At 44.1% G+C, this 26,478-nt stretch overlaps 1 protein-coding gene across 7 annotated transcripts in view; it reads right to left on the bottom strand.

The window, feature by feature from the left end:
- Positions 1 to 15,852: 15,852 nt before the first annotated feature.
- Positions 15,853 to 26,478, bottom strand: part of TJP2 (tight junction protein 2) — a gene marked incomplete at both ends in the record, with an annotated part of 93,110 nt that continues 82,484 nt past the window's right edge. For 2 of the 7 annotated variants that reach the window (XM_080708536.1, XM_080708535.1), the window contains 6 exons: positions 15,853 to 16,018; positions 18,183 to 18,268; positions 19,062 to 19,391; positions 20,713 to 20,823; positions 22,205 to 22,417; positions 23,627 to 23,727. In XM_080708536.1, the coding sequence (XP_080564662.1) occupies positions 15,853 to 16,018; positions 18,183 to 18,268; positions 19,062 to 19,391; positions 20,713 to 20,823; positions 22,205 to 22,417; positions 23,627 to 23,727 (1,007 nt within the window). The remainder of the gene's footprint in view (positions 16,019 to 18,182; positions 18,269 to 19,061; positions 19,392 to 20,712; positions 20,824 to 22,204; positions 22,418 to 23,626; positions 23,728 to 26,478) is intronic. The other 5 variants (XM_080708538.1, XM_080708537.1, XM_080708541.1 and 2 more) reach the window with 3 other exon arrangements.

The following is a 26,478-nucleotide window of genomic DNA, read 5'->3' as shown; positions in this document are numbered from 1 at the left end:
CAACCCACAGTACTGAAAAAAACAAATGCATATACGTATATGTCTTTACTCCTCTGAAGTAATCTGCTCATTCTAGAATGCTAACTAGAGAAACTCAGAACAGTAATAAATAAAATAATGGCTTTTTAGCTGAGAAATATTATGCTAAGTAATAGAAGCCAGACTTAAAAAATAGATATTTCCATTTTATGAACCATACAGAATAAGCAGATCTGTAAAGACATAAAACAAATCCATGTTTTCCAGGGGCTGGGAGAAGGGACCTGGAGAGTGACTACTTAATGGGGACAGGAATTCCATTTTCATTACCTCTTAGGATAATGAAACTGTGATGGAACTAGACAGAGGTGGTCACCCAACATTGTCAGTGTGCTAACAGTCACTGAATTGTATATTTTACGATGGGTTATGGCTAACTCTATATCATTTGGGGTTTTTTATAGTCTCATTTTTTGTGTGTGTGTTGTGCTGGGGACTGAACCCAGAGGTATTCTATCCCTGAGCTACACCCCCAGCCCTTTTTATATTTTTTTGTTTTAAAACAAGGTCTCACTATGTTGCAGAGTCTAAGTTGTTAAGGTTGGTTTTAAACCTGGGATCCTGCTGTCTCAGACTCCCAAGTGCTGAGACTACAGGCATGGGCTACCACACCCAGTTTAACCTCAATTCTTATATAGTTTATTGGTGCACTGTAACCTCACATCATGATATAAATCAGAGTGATAGTGACATACATGCACATAGCTCTTGGTGAGCTTCCCTCCCCTTCCCCACACATGATATTGAGACTGACATTGGTATTCTCACATATGTTCATAATGTCAATGGAGGTGATCCCTTCATTAATTCTCCCTCCTCCCACCACCTCCCTCTCCTAGACCCCCTCCCTCACTCTTCTGGGGTTTCTCCTCCATGATCTAAAGTTCCTTTTCTATCTCAATTACTCCCTAGCTTCCACATAGGAGAGAAGCATATGACCTGTCACATTCGGTGACTGGCTAGTCCCACTTCACATACTGTTCTCCAAGTCCATGCATCGGGGGGTGGGGGATGTGTGCATTTAGTTTCTAAGAAAGGACTTATATTTGTTGAGTACCTCTTAGGTGCCCAGCACTATGCTAAGCCCTGCCTGAAATGCAATTCTCACAATCAGCCTTTTGATAAAAAATAGGTGCAATGTTTTTTTTTCTTTTTTTTTAATTGATCTTTTTTTTAATTGGTGCACTGTATTCATACATTATAGTGGGATACAGACTTTTGTAGACATACATGCACACATCGCCCAGTCAGCCCCCACCCGATCCCCACCCCATTCCCTCCCCATCCCCTCCCCATCCCTCCTTCCCATGCTTGGCTTAGTGGTTGACATCTAGTATTATAGCAATTTATCCAAAATTAAGAATGATAATCTCACATAACAGTTTCATTTGTCTGATACCAAGCTTTTGATGACTTAAAGATAACATTTCAATATTTCTTTTTGCTTTCTTTCTTACCAGAGAGTATTTTTTTTTCTATTTTGCAATGTTTATACTTAGTTTACAGATGGGAAGACTGAGGCCCAGTGAGGTTATATAATTAGGCCAAGGTCACAGCAGCAGCAGTTTTCAGTGCGGGATTCACACACACACACAGGCTGCTGTGGGGCTGGCAGTCTGCTTCCCTGTGCTGGGTTCATTTGCTGTCTTTCAAGGAATTCTTCTCCCTTGAGGGATTCTTCTCCAGTGGCACAGTCATGGGGGAAAGGAATCCAACACATATCTGATGGGAGCAGGGCTAATGCTTCTATTTACCTTGGGTCCTCATTTAATTCTCACCAACACAGTTTTTGGAGGGAACCACCACCATTCCCATTTTGCAATGAAGAACCTGAGACACAGAGAGGTTGGCTGACTTCCCCCAGGTCCTACGACCCATGAAGATTTGAGGTCAGACCCTTGCTCTGAGTGGAGGACAGAGGTGACCAGCTCTGCACTAGCCTCTCAGGCTCTTTCTCCCTCACACAGACCTTCTTCCCCTCATCCATCAGCCATCTGAGCAGCAAGTAAAAGTGACGAGCAGAGACCAGGCTCTTGTCTCCTCCCCCTCCAATATGTGCACTACCATCTTGCAATGGGACCCCTTTCAGGCTATTAGCCAAACGCAGAAGATGTAGATTAGCTTCCTTCCTCCTCTGTCTCATGCACATCTACTGATGAATTAGTATTGACTAATTTATGAGATGTTAATGAACTGAGCCCTAATGGGGATTCCGGGTACAGGAATATGCCTGCTAGCACTGCCTAAAATTATTATCTAATCTCCTATTAATATATATTGGACATGGTTATATTTCTTTAGAGAATCTTAAAAATACATTTCCCCAGAGCAAGTCTACACATGTAACTTCTACTAACATAGGTGGATACTAAGCCCTCAGAAATCCATTTAGTGAGGCTTTGGATTTGATCCCCAAAACCCTCCCTACCAACCTCCCCCTGCCCCCCCAAAAAATTACATCTAGTCTTTATGCAGTACATCTTAGGGAACTAATTTTCAAAACCACAAAAATATACAGTGGTCCCTTGGTATCCCTGGAAGGTTGGTTGTAGGCCCTCCCACAGATATTAAAACCCACAAATGCTCAAGTTCCTTATATAAAATGGATATTGCTTGCACATAACCTATGCAATCCTCCCCTATACTTTAAGCCATCTCTATATTTCTCGTTACATAGAATACATACAAGTACTATGTAAATAGTAGTTTTACTGCATTAGCCCCCCCAACCCGAGAACTTACCATCCATGATTGTTAATTCAAGAATATGGAACCCGTGGCTACAGAGGATCCATTGTACCTGTCGTACACACCCACTTCAATGTCTTATTCCAACCCATCTAAACTGCAGCAGCCAAAGAAACAGGACCTGAGAAGATGCGTCCATTCAGTCCCAGGAGGGCCAGGAGGAAGTTCTGACTCATCTTGTAGAGGGAGCTGGGGAGTGGCATCTGTGTGTGGGTTCAGGGCTGCCTTCCTATGTGCATAGAAGCTGTACACGACTTGAGACTGGGAGGGGAAAGAGGTGAGCAGGGGTTGTAAACCCCCTGCTCTTGGACATGTAAAACATGTATGTGTTTGTGTGCATGTGTGCGTGTGTGTGTGTGTGTGTGTGTGTGTGTGTGTGTGTGTGTTACTGGAGATTGAGATTCTATCTGTGAGCTATACCACGGCCCTTTTTACTTTTTATTTTGAGATACAGTCTTGCTAAATTGACCAGGATAATATATAATCTGATTCTTCTGCTTTAGCCTCCTAAGGATTGGAATTATGGATGTGTTCCACTGGGTCCAGTGATTCATTCTAATCAAATCTAGTTCGTTCCAGCTAGATTTGTTTTTCCAATCTGCAAACTTAGCTCTAAATGGGCTTCAATAATTTTTAAAGTAGAAAAACATATAATATCTGGCCATGATGGTGCATGCCTGTAATCCCATTACTTGGAAGGCTGAGACTAGAGGATCACAGATTCAAGGACAGTCTCAGCAACATAGCAAGACTCAGCAACCTAGTGAGATCCTGTTTCAAAAAAAAAAAATTAAAAAGAGAAAGGGTTAGAAATATAGTTCAGAAGTAGAAAGCCCCTGGCTTCAATCCTCAGCAAAACATATGCACACACAAAAAAAAAAAGAAAGAGAGAAAGAAAGAGAAAGAAAGAAAGAAAGAAAGAAAGAAAGAAAGAAAGAAAGAAACCCATGTAACACACTCAACAGGCTGTTTTAGGAGATCCTCTAGAAGGGACCTCTAGATGGAAGAGGGGAATGCTGGATTCAGAAATAGGAAATAAACCACACTGTCATTTTAGGACATTGTACCATAAATGCTAAAAATCAAGCAAATAACACAATTCACAATGTGAACTTCCTGCAGACAGGGAATACATCATACCCAGCACATGATGCCTGTGTTTATCTGCACACAGAGGCACTCAACATTTTTAATTGACTTAATATACCTTCTTGCTATAATACAAATTTGGAGAATTAATCCTTAATCTTTTTAATGACCTACAAAATAGTTTGTGAGATTAAGCCTAGTGAATCACATAATTACTAATTAGTGCTAAATTTATTGATCAAAGTTCCCAGACTCAGTGAAATTATATGTTAATGCGGAGATTTTTGTTTGAGAGAGATGCAAATAATTTCCGGTGGAAAATTGTCTCATCCTGCTCCAGCACCAGAGGCTCATCTGGGGAATTTCCTTCTCTCATGGGATGGCAGAGGTGCCAGACAGCAAGTCACAGGAGGCTACAGTTTGGATCTTGAATGTTCTCTAAAGGGCCATGTGTTAAAGGCTTGGTCCCTGGGATGATACCATTGAGAGGTAGCGGAACCTGTAAGAAGCAGAGCCTTGTGGGAAGTCTTCAGGTCACTGGGTGGCCCTCCCTCCTCCTCACTCTCCTGCCCCCTGGCCATGTGAGTGGTGAGTGGTCTCGCTCTGTCCTGTGCCTCTCCCATGATGTGCTGCTCATCACTGGCTGAGAAGCAACAGGGCCGAACAGTCATGGGCTGGAACCTTCAAAACCATGAGCCAAAACAACCCTTTTCTCTTTTTATGATGATAAGCTCTGATATTATAGTAAAGCAAAGCTGACTAACACACATGGCCAATCCTAAGTGACAGGGAAATATACTCTAACCTTTTAGTGGGAAGCTCTATAAAGTTGCAATGGCAAGGGACTTAGGTATGGAGAAGGGTGAAGTGGAGCCAGTGATGAAATCTACTTAGGGACAGACAGCAGGAAAACTTTATGGCATGTAAGGAATTGAAATGGCTTTAGGCAATCTGGGTGTGGTGGCCCACGCCTGTAATTCCAGCATTTGGGAGGCTGAGACTAGAGGATCAGGTTTGTGGACAGCCTCACCTACTTAGTGAGACCCTGTTTCACATTAAAGAATAAAAAGAAGGGCAGGGGGTGTATCTCGGAGGCTGAATGCCCCTGGGTTCCATCCTTAGACCCACACACAAAAAAATAAATAAATAAAATGAAATGGCTCTAGGCAAGGAGACTCCATCTGTTTTATTTTTATTGTTGCTCTTTTGTTCTGTGGTTATAGGGATTGAGCCCAGGGCATTCTCTTTCTGAAATATACTCTCAATTCTATTTTATTTTTTATTTTGAAACAAGGTCTCTCTAAGTTTCTGAGGACCTTGCTAAATTGCCAAGACTGACCTTGAACCTGTGATCCTCCTTTCTCAGCCTCCCAAGTACTGGGATTACAGGCAGGTACCACCATACCCAGCTTCGCTGTTGTTTTTAAGCAGAAAAAAAAGACATTCTTAGATCTATGTTAAAAAGGTGATTCTGCAGCTGGGCGTGGTGGCGCAGGCTTGTAATTACAATACATGGGAGGCTGAGACAGAAGGATCACAGGTTTGTGGCCAGCCTCTGCAGCTTGTGAGGCCCTCTTCAACTCAGTGAGAATCTGTTTCAAAATAAAAAATAAAATATAGGGCTGGGGGCGTAGCTCAGAAGTAGAATGCCCCTGGGTTCCATCCCCAGTTCAAAAAAAAAAAGTTAAAAAAAGAAAAGAACGGTGATTTTGCCTGCTACCTGGGTGAGAGATTAGAGACTTTACAACCATGTGAACCAGGGTAGTGGTTGTGGGAAAAGAGACAGAGGGTCAAATTAAAAATAGTTATTAAGCAGAATAAATAGGTCATCACTTGGAGAAAGAGAAAGAAAATCAGAAACCACTCAGGTTTCTAAATTGATATAGTGAAACCACTGAGTGTGATAATAATACTAGCTACTTTTAGTGGGCATTTATTTTGTGCCAGCTACTATTATAAGCATTTTATGTATACTATCCTATTATAAAGTGCTATACAAAAACTTACGACATAGTACTATATATATATATATATTTTTTTTTAATGTGATTTATAAATGAGAAAATCAAGGCATGAAACATTTGTGGAACTCATCCAAGGTTTTAACAGCTGGTAACTTATAGAGCTGAGCTTTGAACCAAAAACATTGAGTTCATGACGTCTAGGGGCTGCCTCAGCACAACCAGGATCACAAGGGGATCCACCCTGGGGAGGACTGACATGGGACTTGAGTAGAGACTGTGTGATTTTCATATTCTGGCCTGCCATTCAGTTTTTAAGTAATAAAATATCAATGTACTTGTTGGCATAAAACACCACTTTGCTACTTTAAAATACCTGAAGATGGCCGGGTGTGGTGGTGCACGTTTGTAATCCCAGCATTCGAGATGCTGAGACGGGAGGATCACGGTTCGCGGACAGCCTCAGCTACTTAGGCCCTCTGCAACTTAGTGAGACCCTGTTTCAAAATGAAGAATAAAAAAACAGGTCAGGGGGTGTAGCTCAGAGTTTGAATTTCCCTGGGTTCCATCCCCAGACCTGCAATAAAATAAAATAAAATAAAATAAAGTAAAATAAAATAAAATACCTGAAGTGTGAATCACATACACATTAGATCTTCCCAGAGAGTCAGATGCTTCGTTTTGACTCAAAGTTGCGTTTACTTGGAAAGCATTCATAACCCTCTCTTCATCAAAGTGCTCCCAAATCCACGCACTGCCCGGCCCATTGCTCAGGGTGCTATGAGACTAGCTGAGCAGTGTACCTCAGTGTACTCAGCACTTCTATCTCCCAGGGGTCCTTGGGTGAACCTGCACACCTCCTGTAGTCCCCGGCTGAATTGTTCTAGAATGACAAGGGCTGGAGAGCTAGTAACAGAAGCAGGAAGTAGAGCATCTAGTGACAGATTAAGAAAGGGACTGGGGTGCGGATGGGAGGTTCCTGCCCAGGTCCAGCCCCTCAACCTCCTTTTCCCCATGCCCTGATTCTCTCCCTCTCTCTCTCCTTATCCTCAAAGCCCAGCCATCTCTCCCCAGATCATTCATCTTCCTTCCCAGTCATCTACCCTAGAGAGACTCAGAACTCAGGAGAGAGAAACCTGAACTTGGGCCCTCACTAAGGTGGACAGCATCTGAGGGTGGTGCCGAAGCAACAAAGCCACACACAGCACTGGTAATAGAGTGCACAAATTAAACACCCAGGCGCTACCACTGCCATGGTAGCTACTAGTTTGAGGAATGTAAAGTGTGCCAATTTTATACCTACATATATAGTTAACCCTCCATATTCTATATCTATGGGTTCCTTATCAGCAGGTCCAACCAAAGACAGAAAACAAAATTACCTGTCATGAGCATGTACAAGATTTTTTTTTATCTTCTCATTATCCCCTAAACAATACAGTAAAAACAACCATTTACATTGTACCGGATATTGTAGGTAATCCAAAGATGACTTAAAGTCTATGGGACGATGAGGGTAGGTTATGTGTGAGCCTTGTACTGCTTTAATATAAAGGACTTGAGCATCTTCAGATTTTGCTGTCTGAGGTGAGTCCTGGAGCCAACTGGAGTGACAACTGACTGCATATAGAGACAAAATTAAAGGCAAGCTGGAAGTAATTTCAATTTCTCTCTATATATGTATGCAAACATATTATTTGCCATTTACCCATGTATTTTAAATCTCATTTATTTCACTGTTATTTTAAAATATTTAAGATTCCCCCCCCCTCTCTCTCTCTCTCTCTCTCTCTCTCTCTCTCTCTCTCTCTCTCTCTCTCTCCCTCTGTGTGTGTGTGTGTGTGTTACTGGGGATTGAACCCAGAGGCATTCTACCTCCAAGCTACACCCCCACTTGACTTCCTTTTTTTTTTTTTTCCTGAAGCTGAGTCTCACTAGGTTGCTGAGGGTCTTGCTAAATTTCTGAGGCTGGCTTGAACTTGTGATCCTACTGTTTTAGCCTCCCAAGTACCAGAATTATAGGCATATGCCACCGTGCCCAGCTTCAAATACTTTATTCAGATTTCAACCACTATTTGAATCTCATTCATTTTATCTTCTTATTTGAAGGCTCATGAAAATTAAATTTGCTTTTCTCTAAAACAAAAAATAACATAGTGGTGCATGCTTGTAATCCCAGTACTTGGGAGGTTGAGACAGGAGGATCGAGGTTCGCAGACAGCCTCACCTACTTGCTGAGGCCCTCGGCAACTTAGTGAGACCCTTTTTCAAAATAAAGAATAAGCCGGGCGTGGTAGCACACGCTTGTAATCCCAGCATTCAGGAGGCAGAGACAGGAGGATCGCGGTTTGTGGACAGCCTCAGCTTAAACTTAGTGAGGCTCTCTGCAACTCAGTGAGAACCTGTTTCAAATTAAAGGATAAAAAATAGGGCAGGGGGTGTAGCTCGGAGGTTGAATGCCCCTGGGTTCCCGCCCCCCCCAAAAAAAAAAGAATAAAAAATAGAGCTAGGGGTGTAGCACAGAAGTAGAATGCCCGTGGGTTCTATCTCCAGTACTGCAAAAAAAAAAAAAAAAAAGTATATAATATATGCATATGTAGAGAATATAAGTCATAAATTGCTACATTGGTGAAAACATGTAAATAATTCTCCCTTCTTTCAGTCCATTCATTCATTCCTGCATTATAGCTAGACAATAAGTATGGCTACAGGGGTGGCTGCCTGGTAAAGGAGATAGTATGTTGTGAGGGTTAATTTTACACATCAACTTGTCTGAGCCAAAGTACCCAATATTTGGTCAAACTTTATTCTGGATGTTTCTGTGAAGATTTTCTTTTTCTTAAATAAATGAATTCTAGATAAAGCAGGTGACCCTCTGAAATGTGGGTAGATCTCATTTAAATTGTTGAAGGCCTAAATAGAATAAAAATAGACCTGCCCCTGACTGGAAGGAATCCTCCCAGTAGACTGCCTATGGACTTGGGTTGCACACCATCCCTGCGTCTCCAGCCTGTTGGTCTACCCATAGATTTTAGACTCGTCAAACCTCCACAATCAAGCACAACCGTGCCTTAAAATGATCTGTCTTCCTCTCTCTCTATCACAACCTGTGGTTCTGTTTCTCTGGAGAACATAGACTAATACAGGAATGGAGCCTTTTCCCCTCCACTCTCTGCCGGGACATGTCTCTGCTTCTTTAATGTCTCCCTCAGCCCTTCCTAAGACACTGTACAGAAAAGCATCTCTGGTCTTGGAGGACTCTGTATAATTATAGCCCATGTATCCTTTGGCTCCTCTTTTTCCTCCTCAAAGGCACCCTGGAATTCCTGACCTGTTAAGCCACCCCGGCATTTGGCAAGACCCTGGAATGTTCTTTAGTTCACAGGCAAAGAGAAGTTGGAGGAGGATGTGATCCAGAGACGTTCAAGAGACACAGCTATTGTTATCTGGGGCCACGGAAACAAGAGCATGCCCAGAGCCAGGCAGCAGGGTGCCATCCCTGGAGAAGTGCCCTCTGTCCACCAATAGGCTGACACTGCCAGAGACCAGGTGATGTGGAACCTTCTCATGCCAGGGCCATGGAAGGATTCTGGATACCTCCGCCTGCCTCCCCTCTACATGTGGTCTAGGATGGGTCCCCTTCCTTCTCCGCAATGCCATGGCCTTTTTTGGTGACTGGTTCCTTTCCTCTGCCTGCAGTGTTAACAGTGAGAAAACAGCCCATCTAGAAGGCTCTTATCCTCAAGAAGGGTCTCCAGTTCTCCTTGGGAAACCTCTTAGGACTTGAGCAAGCGGCTGGAAGAGAGCGCCTCAGATTCCAGGCCTGCCGTAGAAGATACTTCACCACCACAGCAGACGTTCTAATACACTGGAATCTACTATGAAAACAGTAATTTCCTTTAGGCTTAGGGACATAACACTCCTCAGCTCTCTGTTGCGTGTCCTTGCAAGATGCTGTTCTGAGATCAATTTGCTCCTTCCCTAATGGGTCCTGACAAGTTCTCTTAAAACTCAACCAGCCTCCCCTCTCCTATCTCTCTTGCAGAACTGAGCCTTCCTTCATCGTGCCCCCTGCAAGACCTCACTCTTTCTAGCCAAGGCCTATGGCTGACTCTCCAGTGCACCTAAGCCTGCAGCCCCAGCTCCCTGCCTACGTGAGCAGATCTCCAACCACACTGTGGCTTTGGTCACTGCTCAGCGGCACTGTAAGTGTGAGAGGTTGTAAGCCATTCACTGGAGACCCCCCCCCCCCGGGAATGGGACCTCCAGTCATGAAGATGTTTCCCCTAGAATATAATTGGTAAGGTGCTAAAGAGAACTTGTATGCATCTGTTGGCATTTTCAATGGGTTTACTATTATATGCCTTTGAAAACCCTAAAATACTCAATGCCCATTATTGGACTGCCAGGGCCAAGATTTAGACAGAAGCTAATGAGGATGGGTCTTTCCTGTGAACTGGGCATTCATTATTTGTCATTCATCCCTCCAGTCATTCATTTGGATACAGGGGTTTCTCTCTGAGGACCCCTTCTCTCCCATATTCTCTGTATCCTGCAGCAGTTAACCTATTTTTAGGGACCAGAATGTTAGAGCCAACAGGATGATCCCAGCTGAAGAGAGGAGGGGAAGAGGGAGGATTTGCCTTTTTCTTTTTTAATTGGAACTGGGGATTGAGCCCAGGAGCGTTCTGCCTCTGAGCTACACCCCAAGCCTTTTTTTTTTTTTTTTTTTTTGGTGGTACTGGGGTTCCTGGAAACCCTTCTAACTTGGGGCTACACGCCCAGACCTATTTTATACTTTTTATTTGGAAACAGGGTCTCTCTCTCTCTCTCTCTCTCTCTCTCTCTCTCTCTCTCTCTCTCTCTTTTTTGCGGGTCTGGGGATGGAACACAAGGGCATTTGACCTCCAAGCTACACCCCCTGCCCTATTTTTTATTCTTTATTTTGAAACCGGGTCTCACCGAGTTGCAGAGGGCCTCACTAAGTAGCTGAGGCTGTCCACGAACTGCGATCCTCCAAGTCTCAGCCTCCCGAATGCTGGGATTACAAGTGTGCACTACCACGCCCAGCTTGGAAACAGGGTCTCTTAAGCCAGCACAGCTGGCTTCGAACCTGCATGATCCTCCTGTTTCCCAAGCGCGGGGATTACAAGCATGTGCCACCACGCCCAGCCACCCCAAGCCTTTTTATTTTTATTTTTTGTTTGGAAATAGGGTCTTGCTAGGTGGCTCAAAGCCTTACTACATTACTGAGGCTGCCCTCGAACCTGTGATCCTCCCACCTCAGCCTTCCTAGTACTAGGACTAGGCATGCGCCACCATGTCCAGCTTCACCTTTCTTTTTAGAGGTAAATCCTTCAAGGGACTGTTCCTAACCAACTTTTCTTCACCTACGGAACCGTGACAAATGGTGGTACCTGCTGTCATTCCAGAAGAGCTCGCATCCATCTGCTTACCTGGCTAGAAGCACAATTACATCACAGACAAAAGTGAGGCCGGCACCTGGTGCCCTCAGACCCACACAGCTGGGGCTCCAGCCAGTCTCTGCATTTCTTTGCCTGCGAGAAAGGCGAGGACAGCCCGTTCCCCATTAACGTGCATGTATACACAGAGCAGACAAGGCAGAGGTGGATGAACAAGGTGCCCAGCTGCCCACTCCCTGGATGGCAACTCTGACTCCTTGCTGTCACCAGCATCTCTTCCTGCAAGTTCCAGTCCACCAGGCAGAATTTCCCACTCTTCCTGAATAAACCACTCTACTCTGAGCTGGACGTTAGGCTTAGTAACCCCAATTACAACCTCTCCCACGCCCTCCCATACCTATCAGCTTGTGCATTCAGCAAACCCAGGTGTAGTTGAGAGAGAGCCAGTCAGCTCTGGGCGGCACTGAAGTTCTGCAGCACTTCTCTAACTGGTCAAGGAGGCTGAGCACCCTCCTTAGGAGAGATGACGATGATCCGGAAGGGAGGTAGACCGTGAAGGAGGGCATGTCCAGAGACCTGAGAGAATGCAAAATGTCAGTTATGTCTCATGCTTCATCTCCAAATTTGAGGTCATTACTGTTATTATTATCATTATTAATTATTGACTGGGGATTGAACTCAGAGGCATTCCACCTCCGGGCTACACCCCCAGCTCTAGTTTCTATTCTTTTTTTTTTTTTTTTTCCAGTACTGGGGATGGAACCCAGGGGCATTCTACCTCCGACCTACACCCCCAACTCTAGTTTTTATTCTTCATTTTGAAACAGGGTCTCACAATGTTGCAAAGGGCCTAAGTAGCCGAGGCTGTCCTCAAATCGCAACCCTCCTTCCTGTCTCAGCCTCCCAAATGCTGGGGTTGCAAGCGTGTGCCACCACGCCCGGCTTATTCCTTATTTTTGAAACAGGGTCTCACTAAGTAGCTGAGGCTGGCTGGGAACCTGCGATCCTCCTGTCTCAGCCTCCCAAGTACTGAGATTATAAGCATGTGCCACGATGTCCAGCTGAGGTCTGTATTCTGCTACATGATCTTCCTGACGTGCAAGTGTAAGGCCTTCACCAACAGCAGGTAAGATGGCCTGCCCTGAAGGAGGAAGAACATATGTACATTGGGGTACCGTGCATGTCACATCCCTATTCTGGCCAGACATGGTGATACACATGGTAATCGCTGTAGTTGGGAGGCTGAGACAGGAGGAATGTGGGTTTGCATCCAGCCTCAACAACTTATCGAGACCTTCAGCAGCTTAGTGAGACCCTGTTTCAAAATAGAATATAAAATACAGCTGAGGGCATATCTCAGAGGTAGAATGCCCCTGTCTTCAATGCCCCAGTATCACAAACAAATAAGCAAACAAACATGCCTATTCTGGGAGTCGCTGGCCATAGATGTTCCAGAATGGATCCCGGGTAAATCCAGACCGCGGCGGTGCCTTGACCCTGCCATTTGCGGTCCTGTCTCCAAAACTTTTCCCGATGATGGAGAGGAGCGAGAATTCCTGAACCCCCACCACTTATACGCACACTTGTGGATGCTGAATCAAATCAGGTGCCCAGTTCCATCTCATGTTCCACAGCAAACCCGGGAGATCTGAAGAGAGAGCCCGGGGCGCTCTCTTCTCTTTTCTGATGTTCTTCTCTGTCCTCATTTGCCTAGACAACCTTATTTTCGTTTTACCCCAACATATTTAGGCAGCTTTAAATCCTTTCAGAGCAAAGCAGGATGTGAAAATAGAAGCAGGAGAAGCGCAGCTGGCCAGTGGACACACTACCGGGCATGCTCAGGAAGAGTCTGCCTGCATCATGGAAGGCATCGGAAATGGCCGGAGCCAGCTCGCGTTGAGAAGCCCTCTCCACCTCTTTGCAAAAGGCCTCACTTCTGCATTTTTTTCCGTGAAAGAAAAACTTTAATTGCTGTTGCAAAAAGTCCGTATGAAGTAGAAACTGGATTCAATGACAATGGTAGAGAATATGTTCTAGAAAGTGGAGGTCACTGGATATAAGATTCAATTAATCAAACATGAAATTTTAATCAAACATGAAAGCGAGTATCACACGCTTTCTCCTATTCACAGAAGGCAGCTTTTACTTATGGAATACTTTCAGTCAGTTCCTTGAGGATTGATCAGAATTCAAGATAAGCACTAAATGGTTTAGGAGTTATAGTGTCCGAGTTGGTGAGGCAGAACAATGGCACGTGGGCGGCGTTACTCAGCTCTGAGTCGGCTCAGATCCTAACTCCACAAAAACACAAGCTGAACGCCTTTGAGACATTCAGATCATAAACAATGTCATGGAACCTTTCCTAAATCCAGTCAGCTTTTGATTCATGTAAACCTAATGTGTAAACTGTCTTTATTAACTTTTAAACTTATTTCAAGAATGCACATGGAAGTGGAAGATAATGTGCCTTGTCTAGGATACGTTTTGGCAATAAATATCTAGAGCCTTAAGTCAGGTGCACACACATGTAATCCCAGTCACCCAGGAGGCTCAGGCAGGATGGTGGCAAACTTGAGGGCAGCCTGGACAATTCAGTGAGACCCTGTCTCAAATTTTAAAAGAAAGAGGAGGGTGGGGAATTAGGTCAGTGGTAAAACACTTTCTCAACAGAGAATAGAGAACCTTAAAACAATGTTCCTATGTTTCATTCAGTAACTCCACTTCTGAGAATGTACCTGAAAAAAAGGACTAAATGCGGATCATTGGTATACAAAATAGGGATTATACACAAAGAGGATCATTTCATGTAAAAGGGGGAAAAAAGTGGAAATAATCCAAACAGCCAACAATAGGGGAATTGTCCATTTATGAAGTAGTCATGGGATATATTATCCTGGAATTATTAATAATGATGTGCACATGGAGTTTTAACCATTTGAGAGAAATGCTCTTAACAGAGTATTATAAAAAATAGGAAACATAACTGTCAATACAGTAGATCCTCAAGTATCACACATAGCCATCCAGAAACATATAATTGGAAGAAATTAATCAAAATGAGTCAAGGGAGGCCGGGCGTGGTGGCGCACGCTTGTAATCCCTGCGCTTGGGAGGCTGAGACAAGAGGATCGCACAGGTTTGAAGCCAGTCTCAGCTACTTAGGCTCTCAGCAACTTAGTGAGACCCTGTTTCCAAATAAAATATAAAATAGGTCTGGGAGTATAGACCAGAGGTAGAAAAGCCCCTGGGTTCCTCCCCCAGTATCACCAAAAAAACAAAACAAAACAAACAAAAAGAGCCAAGGGGTGATTATAGGTCATTTTTTTTTTTTTTCTTTTTCATGTGTCTTCATTTCTCAATGTTCAACAAAGAACAGAATCTCACTTGTATGACAACATTACAGTGATAAGCAACTAATATAAAAGTTGCATTTAAAAACGGAAAGGCTGGAGCGTAACTCTGGTAGAGCGTGTGCTCACACACACAAGGCCTTGCTGGTCCATCTCTAGCACCATAAAAAAAGGCAGTAACCAGGCATGGGGGCACACACCTGTCTGTAATCCCAGCACTTGAGAAGCTGCGACAGGAGGATTGCAGGTTCAAAGTCAGCCTCAGCAACTTAGTGCGACCATGTTTCAAACTAAAAAATAAAATAGGCAGGGAGTGGAGCTCAAAGAATGCTTTGGGGTTTAATCCTGAGTGTTCATCCCCCCCCCCCAACAAAATAGTAAAGAAATTCACCACCAAGCACATTATTGACTGCAATGTACTCCTTTTTATTAAATTATAAAACTGCTGCCAATACACACCCTTGTGGAAATAAAATGTTTTTCTCAAGTATCTGCTTTTGTGGAGCACATGGTTTGAAACAAATAAACAAATTTCCAGACCAACTTCTTGGTCTTCAAGCGCTATGTAGCACTTACAGCCAAACTACCAGGAACAGCTATTATATGTACAGTCAAATCTTACAGAAAGTATTACAAAGGTGAATGCCTTGAAAAGATGACACGGCAGAGGAAAACCTCAGCTCTTTAACAGGTATAAAAATTTAGTCGAAACAAAGTTTTAGACCATTATGGCTTTGCATAAAGCTTCGAAGGAAGGAAACTGAAGCCACTCTCATCGAAGGCACTTAGAGAGTTGTAATAAAATACTTCTTTGAATTTAGTCTGAGTCCAACAGTAGTTTTTATTTCTTTTTTTCGTATGTGCCTCACATCGAAGCAGTTCTTAAAAGGCAGTAATGAAAGAGCAAAAATAATTATTGCTTCTTGATATACATATTAAAAACACACAAAATAGGATTAATACAGATTTTGGTCCCCTGAAGCGAGTAGCAGGGTCAGACTGTACTGTTCCTCTTAATTCTGAGCAAAGAGCTAACAGAAAGTCCAATACTTCAGTCCCACCAGCAGAGACTTCAGGCCTTAATTTGTGGCCTAACCCTAGGACCCCGGGGAGAAAGCAGGAACTCAGTTACCACATCTGGACCACACAGCTTAACTGGAAGGATCCATCCTGGTGACCTCGCAGGAGCGTCTGTGTGACCAGGCGCAGGGGAATTCTGAGCCATCCGTGCAGCTCCGGCCTCTACAACTCCGTGTCCCGGTACCGGGCAGACTGGCCGTAGTAACCACGTTTGGAGTGTTCGGCCAGCTGTTGGCGGTATTCCTCCTCCTCCACGTCGCTGCCATAACCTCCCCTGGCATCTTGGTAGAGTCTGGCGGGCGCCCTCTGCGGCTCAGGGGTTCTGGAACTACAGATGGAGGACGTCACACACATACCAGGCAGCCCTGTCCTCCATGGCTAACAGAGGTGAGCCCGGAGCTGGAGGTCACTTGAGGCACATCAGTGCCGACCTATGCAGGGACTCATCGCCCTCCCGCTCCTCCAGGTTCACAGTGGGGCGGGGGCAGGAAACAGGTCAAGGTCCCCTTGGACAGTGAGTTAGAAAGCCAGCCAGGTGCTCTCTGACCTGCGAGCGGCCACACTGAACAGACAAAGCCTTCCTCACCCCTAGCTCCCCAGCCCGCCCACAGCGCGGGAGCTCTCTGCCGGCTCAGGCGCGTGCACCAAGGGCTCTTTGCAGCCAGAGCCAACCTGGTCAGCTAGGTGAACCCCAACTGGTGAAGCAGATGTGCTCCCAGTGGGCTTTCTATTGCCATAAAAGTAGACTCTAGATCCAATCAGTATGGCCATGGGGTAAGGTGAAGGAGGATGTGATTTATGATTTATGTTTTTCTATTCTCGGAATCAGGAAATGATCCACTGTAAAACCTCAACAGGAAGACACTGTGACAATTCCTAGGCCTGTGAGCACACGTGTGTGTGTGTATGTGTGTGTGTGTGTATGCGTGTATGTGTGTGTGTGGTGCTGAGGTTTCTACATCCCAGGGGCATTCTACATCCGAGCTACACCCCCAGCCTCATATGTTATTCTTTGTTTCTTTTTGTTTGTTTGTTGTTGTTGTTTTGCAGTACTGGGGATCGAACTCTGGGGCATTCCACCTCTAAGCTATACCCCCCTAACCTTGTGTGTGTGTGTGTGTGTGTGTGTTTGTGTGTGTGTTACCGAGGGTGGAACCCAGAGGCTTTTCTACCTCTGAGCTACATTCCCAGACCTATTTTTATACTTTATTTGGAAACAGGGTCTCACTAAGTTGCGGAGAGCCTCACTAAGTAGCTGAGGCTGGCTTCGAACCTGTGTAGTCCTCCTGTCTCAGCCTCCCAAGTGCTGGGATTACAAGTGTGTGCCACCATGCCCAGCTCCCCCTGATCTATTTTATTGTTTATTTGGAAACAGGGTCTCACTGAGTTGTGGAGGGCCTCACTAAGCAGCTGAGGCTGGTCTCAAACCTGCGATCCTCCTGTATCTCTTCCTTCCTTCCTTCCTTCCTTCCTTCCTTCCTTCCTTCCTTCCTTCCCTCCCTCTTTCTTCCTTCCTTCCTTCCTTCCTTCCTTCCTTTCTTTCTGGTCTGGGGATGGAACCCAGGGGCATTCGACCTCCAAGCTACACCCCCTGCCCTATTTTTATTCTTTATTTTTAAACTGGGTCTCACTGAGTTGCAAAGGGCCTCACTAAGTAACTGAAGCTGTCCGTGAACCACGATCCTCCAGTCTCAGCCTCCCAAATAAGCGTCTGCCACCACGCCCGGCTTAGTTTTTATTTTGAAACAGGTTCTCACTAAGCTGCAGAGGGCCTCACTAAATAGCTGAGGCTGGCTGCAGCCCAGACTCTCCTGTTTCAGCATCCCAGGTACTGGGATTACAAGCATGTGCCATGATGCCTGGCTCCTGTGAACATTTTAATTAATTAATTAATTAATTAATTTTGCAGTACTGGGGATGGAACCCAGGGGCAGTCTACCTCTGAGCTACACCCTCAGCCCTATTTTTTATTCTTTGACACAGGGTCTCACTGAGTTACAAAGGGCCTAAGTAGTAGCTAAGGCTGTCTGTGAACTGTGATCCTCCTGTCTCAGCCTCCCGAGTACTGCGATTACAAGCGTGCACCACCACGCCCAGCTCCTGCAAGCATTTTAAACAGGACACAGCTTATCAACGCTGGTCCCTTTAGACCCAGCTCAGCATAAGTGGCCTGGCTGCTGGGGGATGCAAAGGGCTTACGGAGTATGGCTAAGAGACAGAAAACAGTGGAAAAACAGATCCAAGCCCTAGGAGCTTTGCCCACAGGCCATCTCAATATGATATAACAAAACTGTGCTACAGTGTGACAAAGGGTACTGGGTACACAAGGAAAATTGCCATCAATTTTTGATTCTGAAATCTTTAAAATTAAAATTGACTGAGTGAGTAAACAGGCGGCCAGGGAGGAAACGTCTCCTGCTGTTGTGAAATCTAGGTTAAAAAAAAAAGCCTTTCTTCGATCCAAGGGCTCACACCCCCTGGGGAGTGCTTACCTTGTGTACTGCGGAAGGCCGGCGTCTGCCTTGTGTGTCTTGATTGGAACCGCGTAGATATCAGGATGCTTCTGAGCAATTTCAATCTGTGGTGATTGGGAAAAAAGAACAAGAAGGAAAGAATGAACCAGCAGACAGGGCACTTGCTCTTTCCTGCCGGCCTCGCCCTTTCCCCACAGCCTTCTTTTCCCATCCATTTTGAAAAGAGGAAAAAGAGACACAACTCTAGTTTCCACGGTTTGTGTGGTCCTTAGTAGTACACATGAAACAGGGGAAAAAAATTTAAAAAGTAAAACCCTTACTCATGCTACACCAAGGATGAACCCTGAAAACATTATGATAAGTGAAATGAGCCATTCGCAACATTTATGATCCCACATGTATGAGGCTCCTAAAATTAAAAAAAAAAAAAAAAAAAAAGATAAAAAAAAACCCAAAACCAGATCCTGGTGGTTGCCAAGGGCAGAGGGTGGTGGTTACTCCCTGATGGAAGGAGTTGTATTTGGGGAGGATGAAAAAGGGTTTTGGAGATGGATGGAGGGGGTGGTTGCGCAACAACGTGAATACTTAATGCCACTGAACTGTGCACTGAAAACAGATGAAATAGGTCAGGTGTGCTGGCACAAGCCTGGAATCCCAGTACTTGGGAGGCTGAGACAAGAGGGTTGCAGGTTCAAGGACAGCCTTGGCAAAGAAGCAAGACTCAGCATTGTAGCAAGATTTTGTTTCCAATCCAAATGAAGGAGGAGGGGACTGAGAGTACAGCTCAGAGGTAGAGAAACCCTGGGTTCCACCCCCAGCACAGCAAAAATAAACAAACAAACAAACAATAAAATAAAATAAAATAAAAATAAAAATTTTAAAAATAAAGAAAATTACCCTTGCATTCTGTGCTTCCTGGAGCTCTTGCATTCTCTGTAGTCTAGCCTTATGATCCATCTTCTCAAATATTTTTACTTTGCCCAGGACTGACTTGGGGGCGTTTTCTTGCTCCTCGCTGCTCTCGCCTACCTCCTCGCTCTCGGGGGGAGGCACGGGAGTGGAGGGCTTCAGGATAGATCGTCCAAAGGCGGGTTTCACTGCGACGGGGGGAGGGCAACCTTTGACTGATGCCCCGAGAATTTCGTTACCAGCCCCGGCAGATGGGTTTGGCCTGTACTCCTGGGACCTGGCGACATCATACGACTCTTCTCTGTTCTGGGTTTTGGCCTGCAGAGAGCAACCACATGTTTTTACCTTGGGCTTTTCGTGTCTTTTCCCATGTTAGTGATTTAATACACTCCATTTCCTGATCAGTTTCCAAAGGTGTTCAACAAAAACCATTCCAATCAAGAAGTCAATGATGGCAGGCCCAATGGCCATTGGTGGGGCCTCCTGAGTCCTACCCTAGGGTGCTGGAAGTACCAGGAGGGCAGCAATTGCTACAGGTGGGATAGACCTTGAGTAATTCTGGACTGCAAGAGACTAATATCTTGGAGAAGACCTCAGAACAAGTCAGCTTCAAGACTGAAAGAGTTTCTGAGGTCACACTGCCATGAGGCCAAAAGGCAAGACGGGCTCAGCCATAGGGAAAGAGACTAAGGGAACTGGGAGAGCCGAACTGTGGCGACAGTGGCTCCACACTTTTAAATTCTAGCCCTGCTTGCAAATTTTCTCTTTATCATATATTGTATAAGTTTGCTAATTACCCCCTGACAGCTCACACAACCAGTTACTATTTTCTTCTCTAAATTATTGCGTTATTTAAATAGAGACATTTTTATTGTGTTATCAGGAAAAGCCAATAGTCGTGGCTTTGATTCCAGCTGAAGTAGAATCAGATGACATATGGTCCTGTGTCTTCATGTTGATTTCATTTTTTGTTTTTTGGTGGTGGTACTGGGGTTCCTGGAAGCCCTTCTACTTCCGGGCTACACTCCCAGACCTATTTTTATATATTTTTTAAAATTTGGAAACAGGGTCTCTTAAGCCAGCATGGCTGGCTTTGAACCTGCGTGATCCTCCTGTCTCCGCCTCCCAGGCGCTAGGATTACAAGCGTGCGCCACCACGCCCGGCCTCATTCTGTTTCTTATAAACAAATAAGTTGCTTTTATATCAAGACATTCAAAACAATGACAATGATTGTTTTTCTCTAGCAAATCAACAGTGAGGCTTTTCCAGTGTGTCCAAATCATATTGTGGGCGGAACATTTTATTGGACAGAAAAAGAAAAAAATGATTCTGAGATGGATGATTCTGGGCATGCAGCATCTGCCAAACCTTAACTCTTTCTATTTAAAAAAAAAAAAAAGTAAATAAGGTAAACTGAGTCCTAAAATTGTACATTCTCCTGACACTGCTTTTCCTCTTTTTTTGGGGGGGTCCCTCCTTAATTTTAGGGTTTCCCCCAATAGCCCAAAGAAAAGACTCCAATACAGAACACAGGGAGTCAAAACCATATTCCAACACCACCTCGTCAAGCACGCTGCCCGGGCTAACGAAGGGCGCCGGCTCCTCTTCCTGCCCATCCCGGGCTTCCCAGCCACGTACCTTGGGCGGCTCTGGCTTGAATGTCGGGGGCGGGCTATTGTCCCTAAGTTGATCTCTGCTAGCCGCCCTCCTCAGCTGAGCTCGTGGCTCTGGGCTGGGTTTCCTTACGCTCTACAAAACATAAAGGTTCGTTCACAACAAAAACGTCCAAGCAGAGAGAAGAGTGCACTCGTCTGCTCTGCTGGAGTTCAGAAGTGGAAGTATGAGCTCTGCTCCTTTCCCGAGAAGGTGTGTACCAGCATCCTCCCACTAGCACATGCTTAAGACACATTTTATAAAACTGGCTGCATCCACATAGTAGACTCTGTCTTTAAAGTATGATAATAATAATAATAATAATATAATAATAGTGTTGATAATGATAAAAGCATTCTAAAGTTACCAATAACATTTTCAAGCATCGGCTCATCTATATTTATAGATGTTCAGTGGTTAACTGATTCTTTTTGACTTGTCTAGCAGTATATAGTAATTTTTGGTGTTTTTTTTTTGGGGGGGTGGGAGGGCAGGGTTTTGAACGTAGGGGCATTCAACCTCCAAGCTACACTCCTGGCCCTTTTATTTTATTTTATTGTTTGTTTTGGAAACAGGGTTTCCTTTATGTTGCTGAGGGCCTCCCTATGTTGCTGAGGCTGGCCTCAAACCTATGACCCTCCCTGTCTCAGCCTCCCAAGCACTGGGATTACAGGCAGGTGCCACCATGTCTGGCTTATAGTAGTTTTTTATTGTAGTGGTGGAGGGGTTTTCTTCTCCTTCAACTCCTTTTTGTGGCACTTCTATTTCATAATGCCATTCACGAGAATGAACTAAATTGCTAAAGGGAAAACCACAGCAATAATCATGCAAATATATATTTGAATAATCCTATCTACAAAGATCATAATTCCTATGTCCTCTCAACTATAACTAATAATTTGCTCTGGCCCTAAATTTGCACCTGTCAGTGTACTTTCTAGGACCATATGAGCTGTCAAATCACTGGATAGTGGATGCACAGCACATATGATTAGATACATGATTGATCATAAATTCAATTAAAAAATTGAAATACAAGACAGAAGGAAACTGATGGGGAAACATTCAGGAGCTCTGGCAAGATTAGAAGGTTAAAGTAGAGTGGAGAAGAAAAACAAGGGCTCCTAAGAGTACAGAGAGAAAGACCTAATCAAAGGTTACAAGTAAATACAGCCATATCATATTCAAAAACGAATGTTGTGCTTGTAATTTGGACAGCTGGCACATAAAGCCATTCCATTTATCCATCACCCCAAGAGCATGGGGTGACAGTGTGATCACTCACCCTCTCCTGAGGGCACCTCCCGGTCCCACTTTTCCGTGGACCGCAGCCACGCAGGTGCTGACTCAGAGCGAGACTCCCTAGTGGCCACCTGCCCTAGCCCTCGGGGATGCCCTGCGTGGCCCCTGGGTTCACAGGTGGCAGAAGCCAAGTGAAGCAGCAGGGCCTTCTCTCCTGCCCGTGGCCTCGCCTCACCTCCTCGTGCTGCACCGGCTCGGAGGAGCGGGTGATAGAAGACACCTGCGGCTCCTCAGCCGGCTCATCCAGCTCATTGTCAGTGTAGGCGCCTCCCTCGCCGTCGGTGTCTTCAAAGTCACTGATGAGGCGGCTGTCGCAACTCAGATAGTCCGCTCCCATGGCGGTTAAGTAGGACATGCGGTCTTCAGGGTCATCATCCACCCCTTCCATCTAGAGGAATTTGTTTTGGAGGGTCAGTGGGGTCTGACATGGCTCCTGGGAGTGGGGATTCAAGAGAACTCCCAAGGGCACAGCCACATGTCTGAAACCTTGACATGTGCTAGACAGGGGAGGCACCTTTATTTTCCCAAGATCACTTGGCTTTGATCCAGTGTTGATGCGATGTTCATTTTTGGGTTGGGACTTCATTTAGGGACCCTCCACCTAGCATTGCTACCATCCATCCTACCTTCAACAACCAAGCCACACTTCCTGGGACTTGTGCTTGTCTTCCAGAATCCAGCTGCTCTCCAGCCTTTTCTCCTGGCCCCTAGCCCCTAGTACTAACTGCACACAGCCTTGTGCTGTGGGTATCGCCGCTCATCTACAAGTCTACAAGATTCTCAGGTCCTCGAGGGCAGAAGCTATGTCCTGTTCAACTTGTTCTCCCCAGGGAAGCTAGAACAAAGCCTTGCAGACCAGAAGCACCTGGTAGATGTTGGGTAGCTAAACTAGTCATCCAGTTCCCAAAGAGTGAGACCTGGTCAATTGGTCAACAAAATCATCACTATTAAGGCTCATTTCAGCTGGAATACAGGACACTAGCACCAAAGACTTTGACAATGAGAGGAACCACAGGTTCTATTATCTCTCTTTCTTCTCTGCAGCACATCCATGCATGAGCTATCTCAATGGATGAGATGTTACTCAATGTTAAAGGCCCAGACAAAATTCGAATGCTAATCACATCACCTCTCCAAATGCCTGAAACTCTGGCACAGTCTCAGCCAACCTCTTTTCTATGCAAATAATTCCAACTCCATTAACTTTTCTTTTTTGTGTTAATTTTTAAGTATATTCTCCATGGTGCTCAACCTTGCCTCTCATCTCCACTCTAAGTTTCCCAAGTCTTTAGTAAGCTGTGGAGCTCAGCAGGAGATCTTGTAAGCTCTGATTAGTGTACTTGAAATACAATACTAGTTACTACGTTAAAAGTAAAAGGGAAGTGAATGTAGGTCCAATTTCATCACTTTCTCCATTTCTTTTAAAAGCCCCTTCATTTTATTACTTTGTTGGAGAACTTACAAATTGTGAACCTTGATGATCATACATGTTTGGAATCACTTCTAGTGGGCATGGTTTTACTACATTCACTGCCCTCTTGAGGAAAGATTCAGAACACAGACTCTCACCTCATAGCTGCATATCTAGGCCACATACCTTTCCTTCAGAGACCCAAACTGCTTCTCCTTGCTGATGCTGAATGGTGTCCTTCAAGCTGCCAAACCAGCTATCATTGGCCGAATTTAGGTTGATTGTAGCTATTAAAGGTAAATTAAAAAGTATGCATCAATTTCCAGAGCAGTGTTTACTCAGGAAGCTCACAAACCATGTAGATATTTTATTTTACTTTGTGGAACAATGTTAACAAAGCTAATGATGGCTATATTATCAGAAAATCTATGTATAAGAAAAAGTACCTTTAAAAACATATTTTTAAAAGGGCATGTTTTCAGAACAGATAATGAATCTAAAGCAAATTAAAATACTACATTGTTCAAAATAAAGAATAAAAATAAGGCTGGAGGTGTAGCTCAGAGGTAGAATGTCACTGGGTTCAATCCCCGATACAGGGAAAAAAAAAAAAAAAACACCAAAAAACAAAAAAAACCCTAAATTTTAAAGATTGTTACAGATACATACTATAAATAAGAAAAATAAACATTGATGTGCTATTGTCTACATCTAATAAAATACTGAAGGGAACACTTAACTGTGTTACGAATTTCAGAGCCCTAAACATTTTAGAATACACAAATAGATTAACCAAACTCAATTGGTATATATTCAAGGAATATGCGTTTTTTCTTCCTTCCTTCCTTCCTTCCTTCCTTCCTTCCTTCCTTCCTTCCTTTCTTCCTTCCTTCCTTCCTATTTATTTATTTATTTATTTATTTATTTATTTATTTATTTTGCAGTCCTATGGATGGAACCCAAGGGTATTCTACCTCTGAACTACACCGCTAGCCCTATTTTTTCTTCTTTATTTTGTAACAGGATATCACTGAGTTACGGAGGGCCTCGCTAATAGCTGAGGCTGTCTGTGAACTGTGATCCTTCTGTCTCAGCCTCCCAAATGCCAGAATTACAAGCGTGTGCCACCACACCTGACTTGCCTTTTTTCTATTCAGAACAAAATATATCTTACATAAAAGCACCTGCTATGGGGCAACCAGACAATGTTCTAAATACCATGCATAGGTTAGCTCATTTCAAGCTTATAAGAACTCTTCCAAGGGGTGGGAGGAGGGGGACTGCTTTCACAGAAGAGAAACCAAAGCACAGCTATGAAATAAGACAGTTCCGAGTCCCACAACAAGTGAGTCAAGGAGCCTGGGTACAAACTCAAAGTGCATTCCTGGAACCTGTGGCCTTGGACACCATTCTCTATGGCCCATCAAAGAATACAAATTCAGAGCATGGATGTAAAATACCAGCAAAGTACAATATACACAATTACTTTTCAACAATATGTATTTATAGGCCTAATGGGAATAAACCAGAAAAGCAAATTGGTTCAAAATAATACATTAAATTGGCCCTAAAAGTATCAGAATATAAATAAATTCAGTTAAAAAAATTACATTGGTATTCCCTTTTATTAGAAGGCATGGTGATATATATATCACTTCTAAAGCCCAAAAGAATTATTAAACAAATTTTGTGAGCAATTACATTTTGAGTTCTCTTCAAAATAACATAGTTTTCTTTCATTTAAGAGGTTCTAACATTGACCTTGGAAAATCCTGAATGAGCTTACAATTTCCTTGGTTATTAATTATTAACTGCATTAGAACTAACTGATACATTGGACAACTCAAGGAAAATTCACCTTGATGCCATGGATTTTTGTGTCCTTATCACGGTACTTCACAAAAATTATCGTGCTCATAGCTAAAATATGACGCCACAGACTTAAATATAGAAGAGAGACTGTGTGCCCCAGAGACAAAACAAGTGACTTGTTCTAAATGTATAAGGAATGTCAAGAGGTCTTTTTAAGCTCTCTGTTGGAGTTGTCTGGTATAAATACAGTCTGCATCTGCCATAAAGAAAATCTAAAGGTAAAAGGGCTATTTAAGAAGGCAGAAATTATGTTCATGCCCCTGATAAAATTAATAAAGCCACAAAGCTTTTCACTGAGTCTACATTAACAATCAAACAAATGGACAAAAATGAGAGCTTCGCAGCAGCTAATTTCCTATGGCTTATGCAAAGGTAATATCCAACTAAGTTGGTAACAGCCAACTCATGAACATGACTCTGTGTGTGTGTGTGTGTGTGAGAGAGAGAGAGAGAGAGAGAGAGAGAGAGAGAGAGAGAGAGAGAGAGAAGAGGAGAGGAGAGGAGAGGAGAGGAGAGGAGAGGAGAAGGGAAGGGAAGGGAAGGGAAGGGAAGAGGAGAGGAGAGGAGAGGAGAGGAGAGGAGAGGAGAGGAGAGGAGAGGAGAGGAGAGGAGAGGAGAGGAGAGGAGAGGAGAGGGAGAGAGAGAGAAATTCTGGGGATTGATCCCAGGGGCACTCTACCTTTGAGTCACATCCCCAGACCTATTTATATTTTATTTTGAAATACAGTCTCACTAAATTGCTGAGGCTGCCCTCAAATCAGAGATCCTTCTACCTCAGCCTCCTATATACTGAGATTACAAGTGTGCGTCACCATGTCCAGCAGAAAATAACGTGTGTGTGTGCACGCGAGCGCATGTGGTATTAGGAATCAAACCCAGAAGGATTCTACCCTCAAGCTACAATCTCAGCCCATTTTATTTCTTATTTGGAAACAGGGTCTTGCTAGGTTGTTGAGAGACTCACTACTTGCTGAGGTAGTCTTCAAACCTGCGATCCTCCCGTCTCAGCCTCCCAAGTTCTGGGATCACAAGCATGCACCACCACACCTGGCTCTAAAATAACTCTAAGTATATTAAAAAAAAAAAAAAGTGTTTTCTTTGAATGGGTAATTAAGAGGCATGTAAACTACATATCAATAAAGCTATTTATGTGGCTACATCAACAC

Source organism: Muscardinus avellanarius, assembly GCF_963383645.1.
Source record: "Muscardinus avellanarius genome assembly, chromosome: 13".
In the NCBI taxonomy this organism is placed as follows: Eukaryota; Metazoa; Chordata; class Mammalia; order Rodentia; family Gliridae; genus Muscardinus; species Muscardinus avellanarius.
The sequence above is the reverse complement of the archived record's forward strand: the minus strand, read 5'-3'. Positions and strand labels throughout refer to the sequence as shown.